This window comes from Haliotis rufescens, unplaced genomic scaffold (assembly GCF_023055435.1).
Source record: "Haliotis rufescens isolate VD_foot unplaced genomic scaffold, xgHalRufe1.0.p SCAF_8, whole genome shotgun sequence".
NCBI classification, from domain to species: Eukaryota; Metazoa; Mollusca; class Gastropoda; order Lepetellida; family Haliotidae; genus Haliotis; species Haliotis rufescens.
The window spans coordinates 1155589-1177690 of NW_025964372.1; the positions used below are offsets into that span (position 1 = coordinate 1155589).

A 22102-nucleotide genomic window follows, 5' to 3' on the forward strand; every position below is an offset into this window, starting at 1 on the left:
TTGTGATGCCAGCAGGATGTGTGTCCAGTGTGTAGTCCCCTGCCTCCATGTTGTGATGCCAGCAGGATGTGTGTCCAATGTGTTGTCCCCTGTCTCCATGTTGTCCCCTGTCTCCATGTTGTGATGCCAGCAGGATGTGTGTCCAGTGTGTAGTCCCCTGTCTCCATGTTGTGATGCCAGCAGGATGTGTGTCCAGTGTGTAGTCCCCTGTCTCCATGTTGTGATGCCAGTAGGATGTGTGTCCAGTGTGTAGTCCCCTGTCTCCATGTTGTGATGCCAGTAGGATGTGTGTCCAGTGTGTAGTCCCCTGTCTCCATGTTGTGATGCCAGCAGGATGTGTGTCCAGTGTGTAGTCCCCTGTCTCCATGTTGTGATGCCAGCAGGATGTGTGTCCAGTGTGTAGTCCCCTGTCTCCATGATGTGATGCCAGCAGGATGTGTGTCCAGTGTGTAGTCCCCTGTCTCCATGTTGTGATGCCAGTAGGATGTGTGTCCAGTGTGTAGTCCCCTGTCTCCATGTTGTGATGCCAGCAGGATGTGTGTCCAGTGTGAAGTCCCCTGTCTCCATGTTGTGATGCCAGTAGGATGTGTCCAGTGTGTAGTCCCCTGTCTCCATGTTGTGATGCCAGTAGGATGTGTGTCCAGTGTGTAGTCCCCTGTCTCCATGTTGTGATGCCAGTAGGATGTGTGTCCAGTGTGTAGTCCCCTGTCTCCATGTTGTGATGCCAGCAGGATGTGTGTCCAGTGTGTAGTCCCCTGTCTCCATGTTGTCCCCTGTCTCCATGTTGTGATGCCAGCAGGATGTGTGTCCAGTGTGTAGTCCCCTGTCTCCATGTTGTGATGCCAGCAGGATGTGTGTCCAGTGTGTAGTCCCCTGTCTCCATGTTGTGATGCCAGCAGGATGTGTGTCCAGTGTGTAGTCCCCTGTCTCCATGTTGTGATGCCAGTAGGATGTTTGTCCAGTGTGTAGTCCCCTGTCTCCATGTTGTGATGCCAGCAGGATGTGTGTCCAGTGTGTAGTCCCCTGTCTCCATGTTGTGATGCCAGCAGGATGTGTGTCCAGTGTGTAGTCCCCTGCCTCCATGTTGTGATGCCAGCAGGATGTGTGTCCAGTGTGTTGTCCCCTGTCTCCATGTTGTCCCCTGTCTCCATGTTGTGATGCCAGCAGGATGTGTGTCCAGTGTGTAGTCCCCTGTCTCCATGTTGTGATGCCAGCAGGATGTGTGTCCAGTGTGTAGTCCCCTGTCTCCATGTTGTGATGCCAGTAGGATGTGTGTCCAGTGTGTAGTCCCCTGTCTCCATGTTGTGATGCCAGTAGGATGTGTGTCCAGTGTGTAGTCCCCTGTCTCCATGTTGTGATGCCAGCAGGATGTGTGTCCAGTGTGTAGTCCCCTGTCTCCATGTTGTGATGCCAGCAGGATGTGTGTCCAGTGTGTAGTCCCCTGTCTCCATGATGTGATGCCAGCAGGATGTGTGTCCAGTGTGTAGTCCCCTGTCTCCATGTTGTGATGCCAGTAGGATGTGTGTCCAGTGTGTAGTCCCCTGTCTCCATGTTGTGATGCCAGCAGGATGTGTGTCCAGTGTGAAGTCCCCTGTCTCCATGTTGTGATGCCAGTAGGATGTGTCCAGTGTGTAGTCCCCTGTCTCCATGTTGTGATGCCAGTAGGATGTGTGTCCAGTGTGTAGTCCCCTGTCTCCATGTTGTGATGCCAGTAGGATGTGTGTCCAGTGTGTAGTCCCCTGTCTCCATGTTGTGATGCCAGCAGGATGTGTGTCCAGTGTGTAGTCCCCTGTCTCCATGTTGTCCCCTGTCTCCATGTTGTGATGCCAGCAGGATGTGTGTCCAGTGTGTAGTCCCCTGTCTCCATGTTGTGATGCCAGCAGGATGTGTGTCCAGTGTGTAGTCCCCTGTCTCCATGTTGTGATGCCAGTAGGATGTTTGTCCAGTGTGTAGTCCCCTGTCTCCATGTTGTGATGCCAGCAGGATGTGTGTCCAGTGTGTAGTCCCCTGTCTCCATGTTGTGATGCCAGTAGGATGTGTGTCCAGTGTGTAGTCCCCTGTCTCCATGTTGTGATGCCAGCAGGATGTGTGTCCAGTGTGAAGTCCCCTGTCTCCATGTTGTGATGCCAGTAGGATGTGTGTCCAGTGTGTAGTCCCCTGTCTCCATGTTGTGATGCCAGTAGGATGTGTGTCCAGTGTGTAGTCCCCTGTCTCCATGTTGTGATGCCAGCAGGATGTGTGTCCAGTGTGTAGTCCCCTGTCTCCATGTTGTGATGCCAGCAGGATGTGTGTCCAGTGTGTAGTCCCCTGTCTCCATGTTATGAAGCCAGTAGGATGTGTGTCCAGTGTGTAGTCCCCTGTCTCCATGTTGTGATGCCAGCAGGATGTGTGTCCAGTGTGTAGTCCCCTGTCTCCATGTTGTGATGCCAGCAGGATGTGTGTCCGGTGTGTAGTCCCCTGTCTCCATGTTGTCCCCTGTCTCCATGTTGTGATGCCAGCAGTATGTGTGTCCAGTGTGTAGTCCCCTGTCTTCCATGTTTACTGACACTACAGACTATGTATTTCAGACTATGGGCCGAATGTCAGGAATCAATCCTCATGCTATCAACCACTGGTCTCAGGTCTCTGGAATAATTGCAAACTGTGGCACAAAACAACATTCACTCACCTGTTTCATCCCTGAATAGGGGGCATGGGTGGCCCAGTCGTCTAAGGCACCGCAATTAGCTGTGCAGAGTTGCGTCCCTTGGGCACGCCAGGAGCCTATGGTTGCGGGTTTGAATCTCTGTTCGCCCCGATTATGTTTCTAGGTTTGTCAGCAGCATGCCTGTGCTCACCGAAGTGGTAAACGTCTGAGACCTGCACTTTGGGCTTTCCTCCAACATTAAGCTGACACGCCGTGATTTGACTGGAATACTGTTAAAAGGGGCGTTAAACACAACTCACTCACTCACTCATCCCTGAGTACTACAAATAGTGTAATCATGTAAAAATGTGTACATTGAAATCAGTGTTTTGTTGTGTGGCTTGTTTGAAAAGTACATTCGGTTTGAGTAGTGATCACAAAGACAGTTAACTATCCATTCTTGCAGGGCTGTGAACTATACGACAAAGTACTACTATAAGCCCTGGTGTCGGATGGGGCCCTACATCATCGGCCTCGTTGCTGGCTACATCCTCTACACAACAAAGTGCAAGATAAGGATGAACAGGGTGAGAATCTTCATCTGTGACTCAGCACCAAGCATTGTTTGTTTGTTTGTTTGTTTGTTGTTTAACGCTGCACTCAGCAATATTCCAGCTATATGACAGCGGTCTGTAAATAACTGAGTCTGAACCAGACAATCCAGTGAGTGACATCATGAGCACTGATCCATGCAATTGGGATACGATGACATGCATCAACCAAGTCAACGAGACTGACCACGTTAGTCGCCTCTTAAGACAAGCATAGTCGCTTTTTACGGCAAGCATGGGTTGCTGAAGACCTCTGTAGCCTAGTGGTAAACTCACTAAGCTACAGATATGAAGGTTGAATTTCGATCCGTGGGAATAAGAAAACATTTGTCATTTGATTTTACATTTCATTACATTCTGTTCAAAAGTAAAATAAATTTCCGGGGAGAAACATTCATATGTTACAATATTAACAGAGGTTGTATTAATGAAATCCCTAGGAATTTATATAGAATCCCAGCGATATTATAACATATAATACCGCGTCCGTGGTCTAGTGGTAGAGCGTCCACCCGGAGAGCGGAAGGTCCAGGGTTCGATCTCCGACCGCGTCATACCAAAAGACGTTAAAAGATGGTACTTGTTGTTACCCTGTCTGGCGCTCGGCATTAAGGGGCTAAAACAAGGACTGGTCGGCTCGGAGTCAGTTTACTGTGTCTGAGTGGGGTATTCATGTTAAACTGCGGCATGGTATCTCAGTGAGCTAGCACTATAAATCGGCATCAGTCCGGACTAGTACAAGCAGCCACACAAACACACACACGTACTTCCACGTCGCTATATAAGTGCAATAATCTTGGACGCGACGTTAAACCCCATTTCACCTCACCTATAACATATAATATAGCAAAATTTGCGGGGATGACAATATCTCCTGGATATTATGACATCCCTGTTTATGAGATTTTACCCAAATGGAGAGAACAATAGGATAACGTGACTGGAGGTTTTATAAGTGAATGGAGGACAGCCTTATACTCACTGACCCCATCACCGGGAGCGGCAACTACCCGCACACATGACGCAATAACAGTTTTGCTCAATGAGAATTACTGAAAATAATTGTAGCTGACATTCATGTCTCCATGAGTGAAATAGTCCAGATGTTGGTTGTGATGTTTCAGGTCCTGTGTCTGCTAGGGTGGGCATCCGCTGCTGCTATATGTCTGGCAGTGCTGTACGGCCTCGACGGCGCCAATCACGGTCATAAGATGAGCCATGGGGCCAACGCTCTGTACAACACTGTCGGACGCACGGCCTGGGCTGTGGGCGTGGCCTGGGTGATCGTCGCCTGTGCCACCGGGAATGGGGGTGAGAAGACAGGATTAGGTGTTGATCTTCCCTTAATCCGAGTGCATATCGCGATATATCATGAGTTCAAAACGAAAAAAGACGTGTTTTTTTTTTGTTGGTACATTTTCTCACGGGTTCATAATTCTATATACACCAATTCACAAAATGGCGCATTGTTGTTGATGGCAACAAAAAACGATCATAATGAGATTAAAAAAAGACAAGAGAAACATTTTCCCACATTATGAAAGTGGATGACTGGTTTGTTAAATCTTTATTAGAAATAATGATGACTTTTTCAATATAATTACAACAGTTTTCATCTTATATTATTGAATATCTGCGAGTACCGGCACATGTCTTGCAGTCCGACTTCGCAGTGTTTTTTTCACTTCCTGGTTCGGCTTATCTGCGGGTCATATCATTTTCTTTCGTATTTGAATGGTCAAGTTAACACCTCGGCTTATCTACGGGGTCGGCTTATCCGCGGTCATATACGGTAAGTACAATATTCTTTTGATTAAATTATCAAAAATTCAAAAATCAAAACATATGAATACAAAAATAGAAATCTTACCAATACAAAAAAAAAAGAAATTACATCAACACTAAAACTCACAATACGGTAGATATGTGTACCCTACTTAACTCACACACATGAGTCCCAATGAGGGACAGGTCAGCCGAAACTGCTGAGGCAGAAGGCGACCTCTTAAACACTTAGAGCAAAAACAACAACGCAACATTAAATCTCCCAGTGCATGTGTTTTATTAATTACTGTTAGGCCATATTAATTAATCGCTAGATTACCATCAACCTATTTTTCAAAACTAGGAAGAGAGTTTTTTTAAATTTTTTATCTTTATTTTTTATTAGTCGTCAAGTTGAAGACTGAAAACATTGGTATGAACAATGGATGATAGAAAAAACAAAGATAATAAATTCAACAGTAGCAGTCGGATGTAGATCTATCTGTGTCAAACCTGTGTCGTTTTCCCTGCCCCAACGTGTACTCATGTGTTAATGAATTTAGCCTCAATTGAAATTAAGTGATTAACTTGTCAAGTTCCACACAAGCAAACTTGTTTAAGATCTGACACAAGAGTCACAGACTCTGACAAAGGAAGTCATACCAGTCTTTAATGGTTTCCAACCCTCTGGTATTTTCAAAATAGCGAGCACCATCTTGACAGCTGACTGCAAGCAGACGACAGGAAGGTACGCACTGATAGGCTGATAGACCAGTGGATGGATGGGCGTTGATGATAATCTAGCAATGAAATTATTATGGCCTTTACCGATGTTCATGCAGAGAGACATCAGATCGGAGTAACATCAATAACTAAGCTGTATTTCACATGCGAGTGTAATCATTTCTTAATTATCCCCCGCCCCAACAAGGGGATATAGAAATGGGTCCCGTCCATGTGTGCGTGTGTGCGTGCGTGTGTGCGTCCCGAAATCATTTCCGGAGCATAACTCAGAAACCATTAAATATTTCTCTACAAAACTTTGCTTGTCTATCAGACTCATGCTGAACTGGTGCCTTTTACTATTTAGGAATTTTATTAATTTTTACTTTTTACGTTTCCATGGCAACAAATTGGACTTAGGTTCTATAAGGGTGGTGTTCGTTTCCGGAGCATAACTCAAAAACTGTTAAATACTTTCTTACAAAACTTTGCATGTCTACTAGGCACATACTGAACTGGTGCCTTTTGCTATTTAGGAATTTCATAAATTTTTATTTTAGAATTTCCATTGGAGCTATTTTGACATTGCCTAAGAGAAATGTTGGGTCAGTTACCTGGTTTGGGACCATAACGTGTTAAAATGGCGGGGGATATAGATGACTTCGTCGACTATATGCTTGTTTCCCATTATTTCTTGATCCTTTTGAACTGCCCTTCAGAAAAAATGCTCTTATCACGACTGCTGTCTTAGAAAACCACAATATTGTCAAAGGACATCAACAATCTTCAGCTATGACATCATTTCTAGGGTGATGTCATTACGACCTCACATCACTATAGGATTCATGAATGGACAAAAATGGCGGACCGCCCGCTACCGCTCTCTTCACAATGGTCAGCGCCAGTTGGTGGACCTCATACATACAGGGTTAACCGTCATGATGGAACAATATTTTCTCCTGAGATAAACCACGCTTCGTTCTTCATTTTTCTTTGCGATTTATCACGTAGCTATCTTATATTTCACGAAAAAACATTGTTCTTTTATGACGTCATTTTTGAAGATTCGAACATGCGCTTGCAACCTGATGACAACGTAAATTGGAAGAAGTTATTTTTTAGGGAAGTGTCTAGTGAGTTGTTCCCTATAGGTGTCTACTAGATGAAGCTGGGCAAAGCAGATAAACGCAATGGTCAAAACGATTGGACGAGATATGATAATCGGTATTGGGAGAAAAGGTACAGATAACCAACATTATTTACAGCCTCTTTCGGATCCTAATAAAATGTTTAAGCTTTTAAAAATATTTGCCTGTATTTAAAAAATGAATACAGTCGGACCTCGGGAATGTCGGATATTTTCACAATTTTTAAGTTGATTATCTGTACCTTTTTTGCCAATAGTCAGCCTGCATTCGTGACCAACTCGTGATATTCCGGGACAAGCCGAATAGCGACTCATGCCCCTCTCATGGGCATTTTTGCGACCGGGTTCCGTCTTAGCGCAAACGGGCATACCCAAAACAATTGTCAACTCGTTGCGTAATGGTCCACATATTATTTCCCCATAGATTATATATATTTCAGATGCAATTTACAGCACATTGGGACGTGCAGAATTATACAGTATGATTGAACACATTTAACTGTGTCTTGGGTATATTTTAGATGCAAGACATATGTAAACTCAAAAATTATTTCTGAGGGATTCTTTGACGAAGAACTTAAATTCATACACGCATTCTGATTGGTTTGTCGTATTTTTGCACATAATATTCATCGATAGGGCGACGAGTCTTCTTGCAGGTTACGGAAAGGGGCGAGTGGTGATGAATGAGTCAGCCTGCAGTGTTTTATTGTATGATAAACAACTCCCACTCGTCATTTATTTCTTAAATAATTGAGATAAGATACATGGGATATTTGAGGATGTGTACAAACACAATGTCATAAGTTGTAGCAATATCGAGGCGTGAATAGCCCACACAGACACAGATTACTGACTCCGAGCCGACATGTCCATATTTTAGCCCGGGCGCCTGACAGGGTAACAACCAGTACCACCTTTTAGCGTCATTTGGTATAAGGTGGCTGGGGATCAAATCCTGGACCTTCCACTCTCCGGTAGGACGCACTACCACTAGACCATCTGCAGATAAATGTGACGTGACTGCTGAATGCAATGCTCCCTTGCAGGCTTCGTGAACACCCTGTTGTCTTGGGAGGCCTTCATCCCTCTGAGTCGCCTGACGTACTGCGCCTACCTGGTGCACCCCATCATCATGGAGCTGTACTACTCATCTCAACGCCAGCTGTTCTACAGCACAGACCTCAACATGGTGAGTGACCAGCTATCTTCCACCTGCCTGGGCGAGGCTAAAGTATACAGGGAGGTACCTGGTCCACTAGGTCGACCTGCCTGGGCTAGGCTAGAATATACAGGGAGGTACCAGGTCCACTAGATAGACCTGCCTGAGCGGGGCTGGAATATACAGGGAGGTACCTGGTCCACTAGGTCGACCTGCCTGGGCTAGGCTAGAATATACAGGGAGGTACCAGGTCCACTAGATAGACCTGCCTGAGCGGGGCTGGAATATACAGGGAGGTACCTGGTCCACTAGATAGACCTGCCTGGGTGGGGCTGGAATATACAGGGAGGTACCTGGTCCACTAGATAGACCTGCCTGGGTGGGGCTGGAATATACAGGGAGGTACCTGGTCCACTAGATAGACCTGCCTGGGTGGGGCTGGAATATACAGGGAGGTACCTGGTCCACTAGATAGACCTGCCTGGGTGGGGCTGGAATATACAGGGAGGTACCTGGTCCACTAGATAGACCTGGATTGGTTAGGCTGGAATATACAGGGAGGTACGTGGTCCACTAGATTGACCTAGATTGGTTAGGCTGGAATATACAGGGAGGTACGTGGTCCACTAGATAGACCTAGATTGGTTAGGATAGAATATACAGTGAGGTACCTGGTCCACTAGATAGACCTGCCTGGGTGGGGCTGGAATATACAGGGATGTACCTGGTCCACTAGATAGACCTGGATTGGTTAGGCTGGAATATACAGGGAGGTACGTGGTCCACTAGATTGACCTAGATTGGTTAGGCTGGAATATACAGGGAGGTACGTGGTCCACTAGATAGACCTGGATTGGTTAGGCTAGAATATACAGGGAGGTACGTGGTCCACTAGATAGACCTAGATTGGTTAGGCTAGAATATACAGGGAGGTAGGTGGTCCACTAGATAGACCTGGATTGGTTAGGCTAGAATATACAGGGATGTACCTGGTCCACTAGATAGACCTGCCTGGGTGGGGCTGGAATATACAGGGATGTACCTGGTCCACTAGATAGACCTGGATTGGTTAGGCTGGAATATACAGGGAGGTACGTGGTCCACTAGATAGACCTGGATTGGTTAGGCTGGAATATACAGGGAGGTACGTGGTCCACTAGATAGACCTAGATTGGTTAGGCTAGAATATACAGGGAGGTACATGATCCACTAGATAGACCTAGATTGGTTAGGCTGGAATATACAGGGAGGTACGTGGTCCACTAGATAGACCTAGATTGGTTAGGCTGGAATTTACAGGGAGGTATGTGGTCCACTAGATAGACCTAGATTGGTTAGGATAGAATATACAGTGAGGTATCTGGTCCACTAGATAGACCTGCCTGGGTGGGGCTGGAATATACAGTGAGGTACCTGGTCCACTAGATAGACCTGCCTGGGTGGGGCTGGAATATACAGGGAGGTACGTGGTCCACTAGATAGACCTGGATTGGTTAGAATAGAATATACAGTGAGGTACCTGGTCCACTAGGTCGACCTAGATTGGTTAGGCTGCAATATACAGGGAGGTACGTGGTCCACTAGATAGACCTAGATTGGTTAGGCTAGAATATACAGGGAGGTACCTGGTCCACTAGGTCGACCTGCCTGGGCGGGGCTGGAATATACAGGGAGGTACCTGGTCCACTAGGTCGACCTGCCTGGGCGGGGCTGGAATATACAGGGAGGTACCTGGTCCACTAGATAGACCTGCCTGGGCGGGGCTGGAATATACAGGGATGTACCTGGTCCGCTAGATACACCAGGATTGGTTAGGCTAGAATATACAGGGGGGTACCTGGTTCACTAGATAGACCAGGATTGGTTAGGCTAGAATATACAGGGGGTTACCTGGTTCACTGGATACACCAGGATTGGTTAGGCTAGAATATACAGGGGGGTACCTGGTTCACTAGATACACCAGGATTGGTTAGGCTAGAATATACAGGGGGGTACCTGGTCCGCTAGATACACCAGGATTGGTTAGGCTAGAATATACAGGGGGGTACCTGGTTCACTAGATACACCAGGATTGGTTAGGCTAGAATATACAGGGGGGTACCTGGTCCGCTAGATACACCAGGATTGGTTAGGCTAGAATATACAGGGATGTACATGGTCCACTAGGTCAACCTCCCTGGGCAGGGCTTGAATATACAGGGAGGTACATGGTCCACTAGGTCAACCTCCTTGGGCAGGGCTTGAATATACAGGGAGGTACATGGTCCACTAGGTCAACCTCCCTGGGCAGGGCTTGAATATACAGGGAGGTACATGGTCCACTAGGTCGACCTGCCTGGGCAGGGCTTGAATATACAGGGCGGTACATGGTCCACTAGGTCAACCTCCTTGGGCAGGGCTTGAATATACAGGGAGGTACATGGTCCACTAGGTCGACCTGGCTGGGCAGGGCTGGAATATACAGGGAGGTACATGGTAAGATGGAATATTCAGGTGAATCTCCCAAGTGGCAATGTCTGAGTGTAACAATCTGTAAGTGTCAGTGTTGCGACACTTGGTGTTGAATTCAACAGCTCCACTTCGTCCACTTCCAGGCCTATGCTTTCCTGGGCAACATGGGCGTGTCGTACGGTGTCGCTGCCATCCTCTCCCTCACGTTCGAATCACCCATGATGGGACTGGAAAAGGCACTCTTCCACAAGAACAAGAGCAACTGAGCGAACCAACAGACTCCAACCTCTGGACCAAGACACATCCCTGCCAAGATGGCTTATGAAAAAATAATTCAACTCTATGAATGGCAAAGTACAAAAATAATTCAACTCTATGAATGGCAAAGTACAAAAATAATTCAACTCTATGAATGGCAAAGTACAAAAATAATTCAACTCTATGAATGGCAAAGTACAAAAATAATTCAACTCTATGAATGGCAAAGTACAAAAATAATTCAACTCTATGAATGGCAAAGTACAAAAATAATTCAACTCTATGAATGGCAAAGTACAAAAATAATTCAACTCTATGAATGGCAAAGTACAAAAATAATTCAACTCTATGAATGGCAAAGTACAAAAATAATTCAACTCTATGAATGGCAAAGTACAAAAATAATTCAACTCTATGAATAGCAAAGTACAAAAATAATTCAACTCTATGAATAGCAAAGTACAAAAATAATTCAACTCTATGAATGGCAAAGTACAAAAATAATTCAACTCTATGAATGGCAAAGTACAAAAATAATTCAACTCTATGAATAGCAAAGTACAAAAATAATTCAACTCTATGAATAGCAAAGTACAAAAATAATTCAACTCTATGAATGGCAAATGTACATCATGACGTCGTGTTGGCACAGCAAGGCAATTCCAAGCAGCACACCTGGATCCACACCTGGAGCCACACCTATCCACTGGACTCGCGTTCCGCGGCCTTCATGGAACTGAGACAACAGTATCCCCTTCTGCAGCCTGGGAAGTTTGGTTCCAAATGGTTTTTTAACTTTTACACAATTCGACTGTATTATGCTGCAGTTGATCAATGGCAGCAGCCATGTTTTTAATAGTGCCAAGTTGACTTCATTTGCCAAGGTATATATTTGTTAAATCCGCGCTTACTGACAATGTTCCAAATATGTTTACACGATTCTTCTATAAACTATTTTAAAATTAGAGTTGTCTTCACTGTCAGCTGTGATAAATATGAAAGGTCCCAATCAATGACCGTGAGATACCTGTTTCAAGAATGGTTTGTCGGCTGACGTATGTAGTGTTGTCATGGCAATATCCTTGTTATGTTATTTTAACACTCTATTTCTACTTATATACGTGATTCTAGTTGTTGTTTATGAGAGAAGGATGCTATTGGTCCCAAATACAAGCATGCATCAGTTTTACATTAAGATTCGACTGTTTATGTTTTTAAAGAGCTCCACGAATGAAGGTGTGCTTTTTAAAAAAGAAAATTGGGCCATTTTTTATTAAGAGATCACATTGAATTTTTGTAATTTCAAAATAAAAGAACTGCTTCAGCATCTCAATATTTGCCAAAACATATTCTGCACATGTGACTTGTTTGATGTGATAAAATATATAATTGATGTCTACATAATTATAACTGGGTGGGATGGTGGGTGGGATGGGTGAATGGGTGGGACGTTAGGGATGGTGGGTGGGAGGGACAGTGAATGGGTGGGATGGTAGGTGGATGGGGGGATGGGATTGTTTGTTCAGTGTGTGGTTTTGATAGTTTCTGAATGTGTTCACACAGCCCATAGTTTGCTGTGAGAATCCATTCTATGTTAAAATGGCAATGGCAAAAACTTGGATACACTTTAATGCAGTGATGTTTTCTGATATTTTTACCATTTTAGTCAACCTGACATGAAAGGGCTTGTGAGCGTATGTCTTTGCAAGTTGTCTGTTGTCGTTGTTCTTAAACTCTTTATTCCCCCTTTAACTACGACCACGAATATCCCAAATCGACCCGAATCAGAAACTTTCGAAATTTGTGATGATTCGGCCAATAATGCAAACTTTCATGAAACAAACCTAGAAACATCATCGGGGCGAACCGGGATTCGAACCCACAATCATAGGTTTCTGGCATGCCCACAAGGGACGCAACTCTGCACAGCGAATCGCGGCGCCTTAGACGACTGGGCCACCCGTGCCCCCGAATGGGTTAAGAAACATGTATGAACGACAAGATTCATGTACGGATCATGCACGAATTGTAAGAATCACCTACGACTAATTTACGAATATGCCGAATGCATGTACAAATGCAGGACGATCGCAACGAATAATATACGACTAATACGACATATTTATGAATAGTTTGCAAAAATCGGTACTTTTCCTGACACTTCGGCATGTTCTTGGGTCCCCAAAAACTGGCCAACCCATCATTTCCACCATGGAGGTTCAACGGAGAGCACGAGCTGGTCCTGGTCCTTGGGGAACCTTGTTGTTCTTACTTAATTCTTACATGATTCGTAGTTGACTCGGGACATTCGTGGCTGTTTCGGGTTGTTTTGGGGTTGAGGACAAGAAATTTTGGGAGCCACAAAACGCTAAGAATAGTCAAGAATGCCAAAAAATCGATTGCGAAGCTGCTACGGAACATAACAATTAATTACGAATGGATTACAATTCAGCCACGAAATTGCAATTCGGGGACCCTTCCATGAAAGTTTTTGACAAACAAAAAATTTCTCACCGATTCGTCAAACTCCCGCAAACTGTACGAATGTTTGGGAATCAAATAAGATTCATTTAAGAACTTCAAGAAATGCTTGAGATTTATCTACGAACATGAAACATATCCTATTCAGGGCGATTCAGGATATTTGTGGTTGTAGTGAAATGGGGGCATTACATGTCAACATCTTCTCTGACATGGCTGGATGGATCAGCTATAATTATTTCTGTATGATTGTTACTGTGAGGGGGTTACGTTTGTTCAAGATATCAAACTTGAACTTTCAATATGGCTACGAGGGAGCCATCACTTTTTTACCTTGATCAAAGTGCATGTCCTTGCAATGGAAACATTGACAACATACCCAGGTGAGCTACAGTGCTGTGGCACTATTTTGTTATATTCAGGTTATTTAGTATTTCATGTTTACTGTCTTCTGTGATAATGTTGAATTTCAGCGTCAAATTGATTTATTACTTTCTGTTAAATATTTTGCATACATTGTTACCATGGCATTATAAAATCCTGCATTTTAATTGGTTGAGAGAATTATCTAAATAAGATATGATGATTTGACCAAATCACCAAAAAAAAGACTATTTATTTTGAAAGCACATTGTGGTTCGTAAATGATCTTAGCAATTGTGGCAATATACTCTGGAGAATAAGCTTGAAACTCATTCATATTTTGTTCAATTAATTTCACTGAGCATTTAAGTTTTGCTTCATGCTGACTGGCAAGTTCGTTCCTAATCTCATTAAAATCTAATCTTAGTTCTCGCTACCGCTAAACAAAGATCTGAGGACATCCCATTAGGGGCCACGTCAGAACGACCTTTCATCCGACCAATCAGAGCATCGCTTACCAGATCATGAAAGTGCCACTCGGAATATGATTCCTAATCATGCAACCTCGAAAACTTTAACACGGGGTATTCCAAACGATAGGTACGGGCTTAACGACTGAATCAATACAATCTAGACCATCTATTAGCCATTCCAGAATGTTCTTTTGTTCAGGTTTCAAATTTTTAATTGAGAAATTATCAATATGTTTTGAAGCGTAGTCGCCAATTTGAAATAAGTGCCATAAAGCACGAGAAAGCTGCCTTTTGATTGGCTAATGTCGACTTCTTGTTAGTCATTCAGTTGGTTGGTCCAACTTCACGTAAGGTCGTTCTGACGTGACCCGTAATGGGATGTCCTCAGATCTTTGTTTAGCGGTAACGAGAGCTAAGATCTGATTTTAATGAGATTGCTTCGTTCCAACTGTTCCATTGCTTTCATGGTTTGCGAATGTGACATCCTATCAGGCCACTGTTGCAAATAATTGAACGTAACTTCATCCAATGATTATGCCAACACAATGAGCTTATGTAACATTCTTATGCCAAAATATAAGATAGCGTTGCAATAAATCGCTAAGAACAATGAAGACAAAGCAGGTTTATTTCAAAATAAAATATTGTTCTATCATGACGTCATTTCTGGAGATTCGAACATGCGCTTACAACTTTATGACGTCTTATATTGTTGACGTTATTTTCGAGAGGGGAGTGTCTAGTGAGATGTTCCCCATAGATGTTACTGGGCAACGCAGATAAATGCGATGGCTGAACGACTGCATCCAAAAGCAGGAGAGATATGACAATCGGTATTGGGAGAAACGGTACAGGTTATTAACGTGAGGATTGTGATAACATGCGGGAAATTCCCACCTGTGCATGAAATGGACTTGTCCGACATTGCCGAAGACTGATTCTATAGACAGAGTCATCATTATTGAAAAACGTTTTTAAAGCTTGTATATTTTATCATCATCCTTAAAGAGGCTGTACATAATGTTGATATCTCGTACAAGAAATAAACGATGAGTGGGAGTTATATATCGTACAAAAAACACTGCAGCCAGAGTGAGTGAGTGAGTTTCCATTTCTGGTGTCCCCGCCGTGATATTGCTGAAATATTGCTAAAAGCGGTGTAAAACCATACTCACTCGCTCACTCAAGTCTGTTGATGAGCAAGATATTAAGTGCTATGTATCACTACAAACCAAGAGGGGTATCCATCACACCCTCATCACTTTTGATATCAAATATATCAACGCTTATTGATAGAAGTTTCAAACTTTTATACATTTAGTGATGAGCATTGATATATTTGATATCACAAGACTTGAGGGTAAGATTCTATTTATCATCCAAATTCATTCTTCCAACATTTTTAGTTTGTAATCAGTAATAGCCGGTGTCTTGAGTGCAAAACATTCAGCTAACCGGCCTCAGTGGCAGAGAGGTTAATGATGTCATTTGATTGTGATGTCATTGTAACCAGTCACAGTGGCCTGCAAAGCATTGTAATGCAACTTAAATATATCACCCAAGTGATATCTCCCGTGGAAGCCGGTTTAGATGATAAAAGCAATATATCTGCTTCCTGTAACAAGTATTACACCCAAGTGATATCTCCCGTGGAAGCCAGTTAAGATGATAAAAGCAATATATCTGCTTCCTGTAACAAGTATTACACCCAAGTGATATCTCCCGTGGAAGCCAGTTAAGATGATAAAAGCAATATATCTGCTTCCTGTTACAAGTATTACACCCAAGTGATATCTCCCGTGGAAGCCAGTTAAGATGATAAAAGCAATATATCTGCTTCCTGTAACAAGTATCACACCCAAGTGATATCTCCCGTGGAAGCCAGTTTCCAAGTATGACAGTGTGGTATGACAGTGAGGTATGGCTGTGTGGTGTGACATTGTGGTATGGCAGTGTGGTGTGACATTGTGGTATGACAGTGTGGTGTGACATTGTGGTATGGCAGTGTGGTGTGACATTGTGGTATGACAGTGTGGTATGGCAGTGTGGTGTGACATTGTGGTATGACAGTGTGGTATGGCAGTGTGGTGTGACATTGTGGTATGACATTGTGGTATGACAGTGTGGTATGGCAGTGTGGTATGGCAGTGTGGTGTGACAGTGTGGTATGACAGTGTGATATGACATTGTGGTATGGCAGTGTGGTATGACAGTGTGGTATGGCAGTGTGGTGTGACATTGTGGTATGGCAGTGTGGTGTGGCAGTGTGGTGTGACATTGTGGTATGACAGTGTGGTATGGCAGTGTGGTGTGACATTGTGGTATGGCAGTGTGGTGTGACATTGTGGTATGACAGTGTGGTATGGCAGTGTGGTGTGACATTGTGGTATGGCAGTGTATTATGACAGTGTGGTATGACAGTGTGGTGTGACATTGTGGTATGGCAGTGTGGTGTGACATTGTGGTATGGCAGTGTGGTGTGACATTGTGGTATGACAGTGTGGTGTGACAGTGTGGTATGGCAGTGTGGTGTGACATTGTGGTATGGCAGTGTATTATGACATTGTGGTATGACAGTGTGGTGTGACATTGTGGTATGGCAGTGTGGTGTGACATTGTGGTATGGCAGTGTGGTGTGACATTGTGGTATGACAGTGTGGTATGGCAGTGTGGTGTGACATTGTGGTATGACATTGTGGTATGGCAGTGTGGTGTGACATTGTGGTATGGCAGTGTGGTGTGACATTGTGGTATGACAGTGTGGTGTGACAGTGTGGTGTGACAGTGTGGTATGGCAGTGTGGTGTGACATTGTGGTATGGCAGTGTGGTGTGACATTGTGGTATGGCAGTGTGGTGTGACAGTGTGGTATGGCAGTGTGGTGTGACATTGTGGTATGACAGTGTGGTATGGCAGTGTGGTATGACATTGTGGTATGGCAGTGTGATGTGACATTGTGGTATGACAGTGTGGTATGGCAGTGTGGTGTGACATTGTGGTATGGCAGTGTATTATGACAGTGTGGTATGACAGTGTGGTGTGACAGTGTGGTATGGCAGTGTGGTGTGACAGTGTGGTATGACAGTGTGGTATGGCAGTGTATTATGACAGTGTGGTATGACAGTGTGGTGTGACAGTGTATTATGACATTGTGGTGTGACAGTGTGGTATGACAGTGTGGTATGGCAGTGTGGTATGACAGTGTATTATTGCAGTGTGGTGTGACATTGTGGTATGGCAGTGTGGTGTGACATTGTGGTATGACAGTGTGGTGTGACATTGTGGTATGACAGTGTGGTATGGCAGTGTGGTGTGACATTGTGGTATGACAGTGTGGTATGGCAGTGTGGTGTGACATTGTGGTATGGCAGTGTGGTATGGCAGTGTGGTGTGACATTGTGGTATGGCAGTGTGGTGTGACAGTGTGGTGTGACATTGTGGTATGGCAGTGTGGTATGGCAGTGTGGTGTGACATTGTGGTATGACAGTGTGGTATGGCAGTGTGGTGTGACATTGTGGTATGGCAGTGTGGTATGACAGTGTGGTATGGCAGTGGTGTGACAGTGTGGTATGGCAGTGTGGTATGACAGTGTGGTATGGCAGTGTGGTGTGACATTGTGGTGTGACATTGTGGTATGACAGTGTGGTATGGCAGTGTGGTGTGACATTGTGGTATGGCAGTGTGGTATGACAGTGTGGTATGGCAGTGTGGTGTGACATTGTGGTATGACATTGTCTCGTACATCAGCTGGAACTGCTACACAACTGGGATGTTTATTGAGTGCCTTTCAACACTCTGGCCCGTTGTTAGCTCACAACACAATGTTTTTTAAGAAATATATGTTTGCTACAGTTTGTTTGCGAGAGTTGGATTTGGAGAATCACTCAAAGTCACTTCAGTATTTTTTTATCAAACGTACACGTATACCAGCATTTTGCTGTTAAGATATGTTTGATATGTGTACATTTCCAGGTTTCCATGACAACAAACTTGACTTAGGCTCAAAGGAAGGTAGGATTTGTGTCGAGAGCATAACTCAAAGACCAATACTAGTATTTCTTGATCCCTACACAGGTGTATCAGTCTGTCCATGTACTGGTGTGTTTTGCTATTTAAGAATTGTTGACAGATTAAGCCTTCCCGATTCTCATGACAACTTTGTGCGCTGGGGCTTGAGTCTTCCACTCAAAAGAGTGAGTGAGTGAGTGAGCGGTTCATACCTACAACTGAACCATGGAGGCGGTTCATACCTACAACTGAACCATGGAGGCGGTTCATACCTACAACTGAACCTCTGAGGAAGTTCATACCTACAACTGAACCACGGAGGCGGTTCATACCTACAACTGAACCACGGGGGCAGTTCATACCTACAACTGAACCACGGAGGCGGTTCATACCTACAACTGAACCTCGGAGGCGGTTCACACCTACAACTGAACCACGGGGGCGGTTCATACCTACAACTGAACCACGGAGGCGGTTCACACCTACAACTGAACCTCTGAGGCGGTTCACACCTACAACTGAACCACGGGGGCAGTTCATACCTACAACTGAACCTCTGAGGCGGTTCACACCTACAACTGAACCTCGGAGGCGGTTCACACCTACAACTGAACCACGGGGGCAGTTCATACCTACAACTGAACCTCTGAGGCGGTTCACACCTACAACTGAACCACGGAGGCAGTTCATACCTACAACTGAACCACGGAGGCGGTTCATACCTACAACTGAACCACGGAGGCGGTTCACACCTACAACCGAACCACGAGGTAGTTCATACCTACAACTAAACCACGGAGGCAGTTCATACCTACAACTGAACCACGGTAAAGCGTTCGCTCATCACGCCGAAGATCCGGGTTCAATACCCGACATGGGTACAATGTGTGAAGCCCATTTCTGGTGTCCCCCGCCGTGATATTGCTGGAATATTGCTAAAAGCAGCGTAAAACCTTACTCACTCACTCACTCACTCACTCACACCTACAACTGAACCACGGAGGCGGTTCACACCTACAACTGAACCACGGAGGCGGTTCATACCTACAACTGAACCACGGAGGCGGTTCATACCTACAACTGAACCACGGAGGCGGTTCATACCTACTACTGAACCTCGGAGGCGGTTCATACCTACAACTGAACCTCGGAGGCGGTTCATACCTACAATTGAACCACGGAGGCGTCTCATACCTACAACTGAACCTCTGAAGCGGTTCATACCTACAACTGAACCATGGAGGCGGTTCACACCTACAACTAAACCACGGAGGCGGTTCATACCTACAACTGAACAACGTCGGAGGCGGTTCATACCTACAACTGAACCACGGAGGCGGTTCATACCTACAACTGAACCTCTGAGGCGGTTCATACCTACAACTGAACCTCTGAGGCGGTTCATACCTATAACTGAACCACGGGGGCAGTTCATACCTACAACTGAACCTCGGAGGCGGTTCACACCTACAACTGAACCACGGGGGCAGTTCATACCTACAACTGAACCTCGGAGGCGGTTCACACCTACAACTGAACTTCGGAGGCGGTTCATACCTACAACTGAACCTCTGAGGAAGTTCATACCTACAACTGAACCACGGAGGCGGTTCATACCTACAACTGAACCACGGGGGCAGTTCATACCTACAACTGAACCACGGAGGCGGTTCATACCTACAACTGAACCACGGAGGCGGTTCATCCCTACAACTGAACCTCTGAGGCGGTTCATACCTACAACTGAACCTCGGAGGCGGTTCATACCTACAACTGAACCACGGAGGCGGTTCATACCTACAACTGAACCTCAGGCGGTTCATACCTACAACTGAACCTCGGAGGCGGTTCATACCTACAACTAAACCACGGAGGCGGTTCATACCTACAACTGAACCTCTGAGGCGGTTCATACCTACAACTGAACCTCGGAGGCGGTTCACACCTACAACGTAACCACGGAGGCGGTTCATACCTACAACTGAACCTCAGGCGGTTCATACCTACAACTGAACCTCGGAGGCGGTTCATACCTACAACTGAACCTCAGGCGGTTCATACCTATAACTGAACCACGGGGGCAGTTCACCCCTACAACAGAACCTCGGAGGCGGTTCATGAATAACGTTTACGAGGTTTGACTGTCAACAAAGTTGCTTTTCACAGTTTAACTCCTCAAAGATTTACTCTGTACTTGAATTGACACGGCCCCACGTGTACTTCGAATGTGTGACGAATGTTCTTCTCATGGTATTTTATGCATGCAGTGACCGAAATGCACGTGCAGTTTCAGCGCCATCTTGGGTAACCATGACAAATTGTTCGTACACGTGATTATCATGCAAATATCTGAAAAAATCCATGGCAATTATATTTTAATGTGATTAAGTGTGGTTCACGGGAATTTTGTTCCCACAACGTGGATCTTTCACAACACGATTTGCGTTTTGCCATTTGCTGGCCTCTACAATACCTTGTGCACTTATGGCGAATCTCCGATTTCCTTCTAATGATTCATCACAAGGTATGGTGTGTCCATATTATCTGTTTCTGAATATAATTGAAGCATGTCTTTTTGTTCATTTGAAGTGACATTTCCGTTTTCGTGTCTCCAACATTTATCAGTTGAATACATTAATGTCTGAAAACCTTTTTTGATAAAATATTGGATTTCAATTTTCTACCTTTAAAAGTATCAAGTTTTGTCATTAATATTTTATTATCGGTTTTATAACCAGCTATATCCTTGCCGAGAATGTTTTACAAAGTAAATGGTATAATGGGGTACAAGTGACCCAGTCTTATAAGGAGTTGCGTCCCTTACCCGGACGCGGATCCGATGGTCATAGGTTCGAATACGGATTCACCCGTATCTGTTGTTGTGGGGGCGGTCGGGTAGCCTAGTGGTTAAAGCGTTCGCTCGTCACACCGAAGACCCGGGATCGATACTGTGGGGGGGGGGGGGGGGGGGGAGGAGGGATACTGTTATACTGTTCCAAGCGGTGTTAAACCCAACTCACTCACTCACTTAAGTAGTTGATCTCTTCGTGGTAGGCATTCGTCACCACTCGCCCCTTTCCGTTACCTGCAAGAAGACTCGTCCCCCTATCGATGAATGTTATGTGCGAAAATACGACAAACCAATCAGAATGCGCGTATGATTTCAAGTTCTTCATCAAAGAATCCCTCGGAAATAATTTTTGATTTTACATATGTCTTGTATATAAAAATATACCAAAGACATAGTTAAATGTGTTCAATCATACTGTATAATTCCGCACGTCCCGATGTGCTTTAAGTTGCATCTGAAATATATATAATATATGGGGAAATGTTAACCATAGCAACGAGTTGACAATTGTTTTAGGTATGCCCGTTTGCGATAAGACGGAACCCGGTCGCTAAAATGGCCACGAGATGGGCACGAGTCGCTATTCGGCTTGTCCCGGAATAACACGAGTTGGTCACGAATGCGTGGTAGGTTGTCTGCATGGGGTTCCTCTCTTACTGTCAGGGGGCACGGGTGGCCCAGTCGTCTAAGGCGCCGCGATTCGCTGTGCAGAGTTGCGTCCCTTGGGCACGCCAGAAACCTATGATTGTGGGTTCGAATCCCGGTTCGCCTCGATTATGTTTCTAGGTTTGTCAGCACCATACCCGTGCTCGTGGGTTTCACCGAAGTGGTAAACGTCCGAGACCTGCATCACTTCGGGCTTTCCTCCCACATTAAGCTGACACGCCGCGATATAACTGGAATACTGTTAAAAGCGGCGTTAAACCCAACTCACTCACTCACTCACTCTTACTGTCATGCGCAGATTGCACTGCCAAGAATAGCTCAGTGACATCGTTGTGTTCCTCAGCATTATTGCAAGGATGCGCTGATCGAGTTCGAATCCAAACTTGATAATGATCCTTGCTCTGTCGGAACCATAAGACCAGACGGGTATTTTATATTGGATTTACGAATCTGCCGACTCACAAAATTGAAATCCGTGGCAGGCGTAGAAGCGCCTGCGATCTGTGGACCATTTGAG

General features: G+C 44.9%; 1 protein-coding gene across 1 annotated transcript in view; it reads left to right on the forward strand.

The window, feature by feature from the left end:
• LOC124121285 (nose resistant to fluoxetine protein 6-like) overlaps window positions 1–11373 on the forward strand; it is a 45634-nt gene extending 34261 nt beyond the window's left edge. The window contains exons 13-16 of the mRNA XM_048389226.1: window positions 3093–3213; window positions 4362–4548; window positions 7921–8063; window positions 10629–11373. Coding sequence (XP_048245183.1) covers window positions 3093–3213; window positions 4362–4548; window positions 7921–8063; window positions 10629–10751 — 574 coding nt within the window. The 3' untranslated portion in view covers window positions 10752–11373. The remainder of the gene's footprint in view (window positions 1–3092; window positions 3214–4361; window positions 4549–7920; window positions 8064–10628) is intronic.
• Window positions 11374–22102: the final 10729 nt, after the last annotated feature.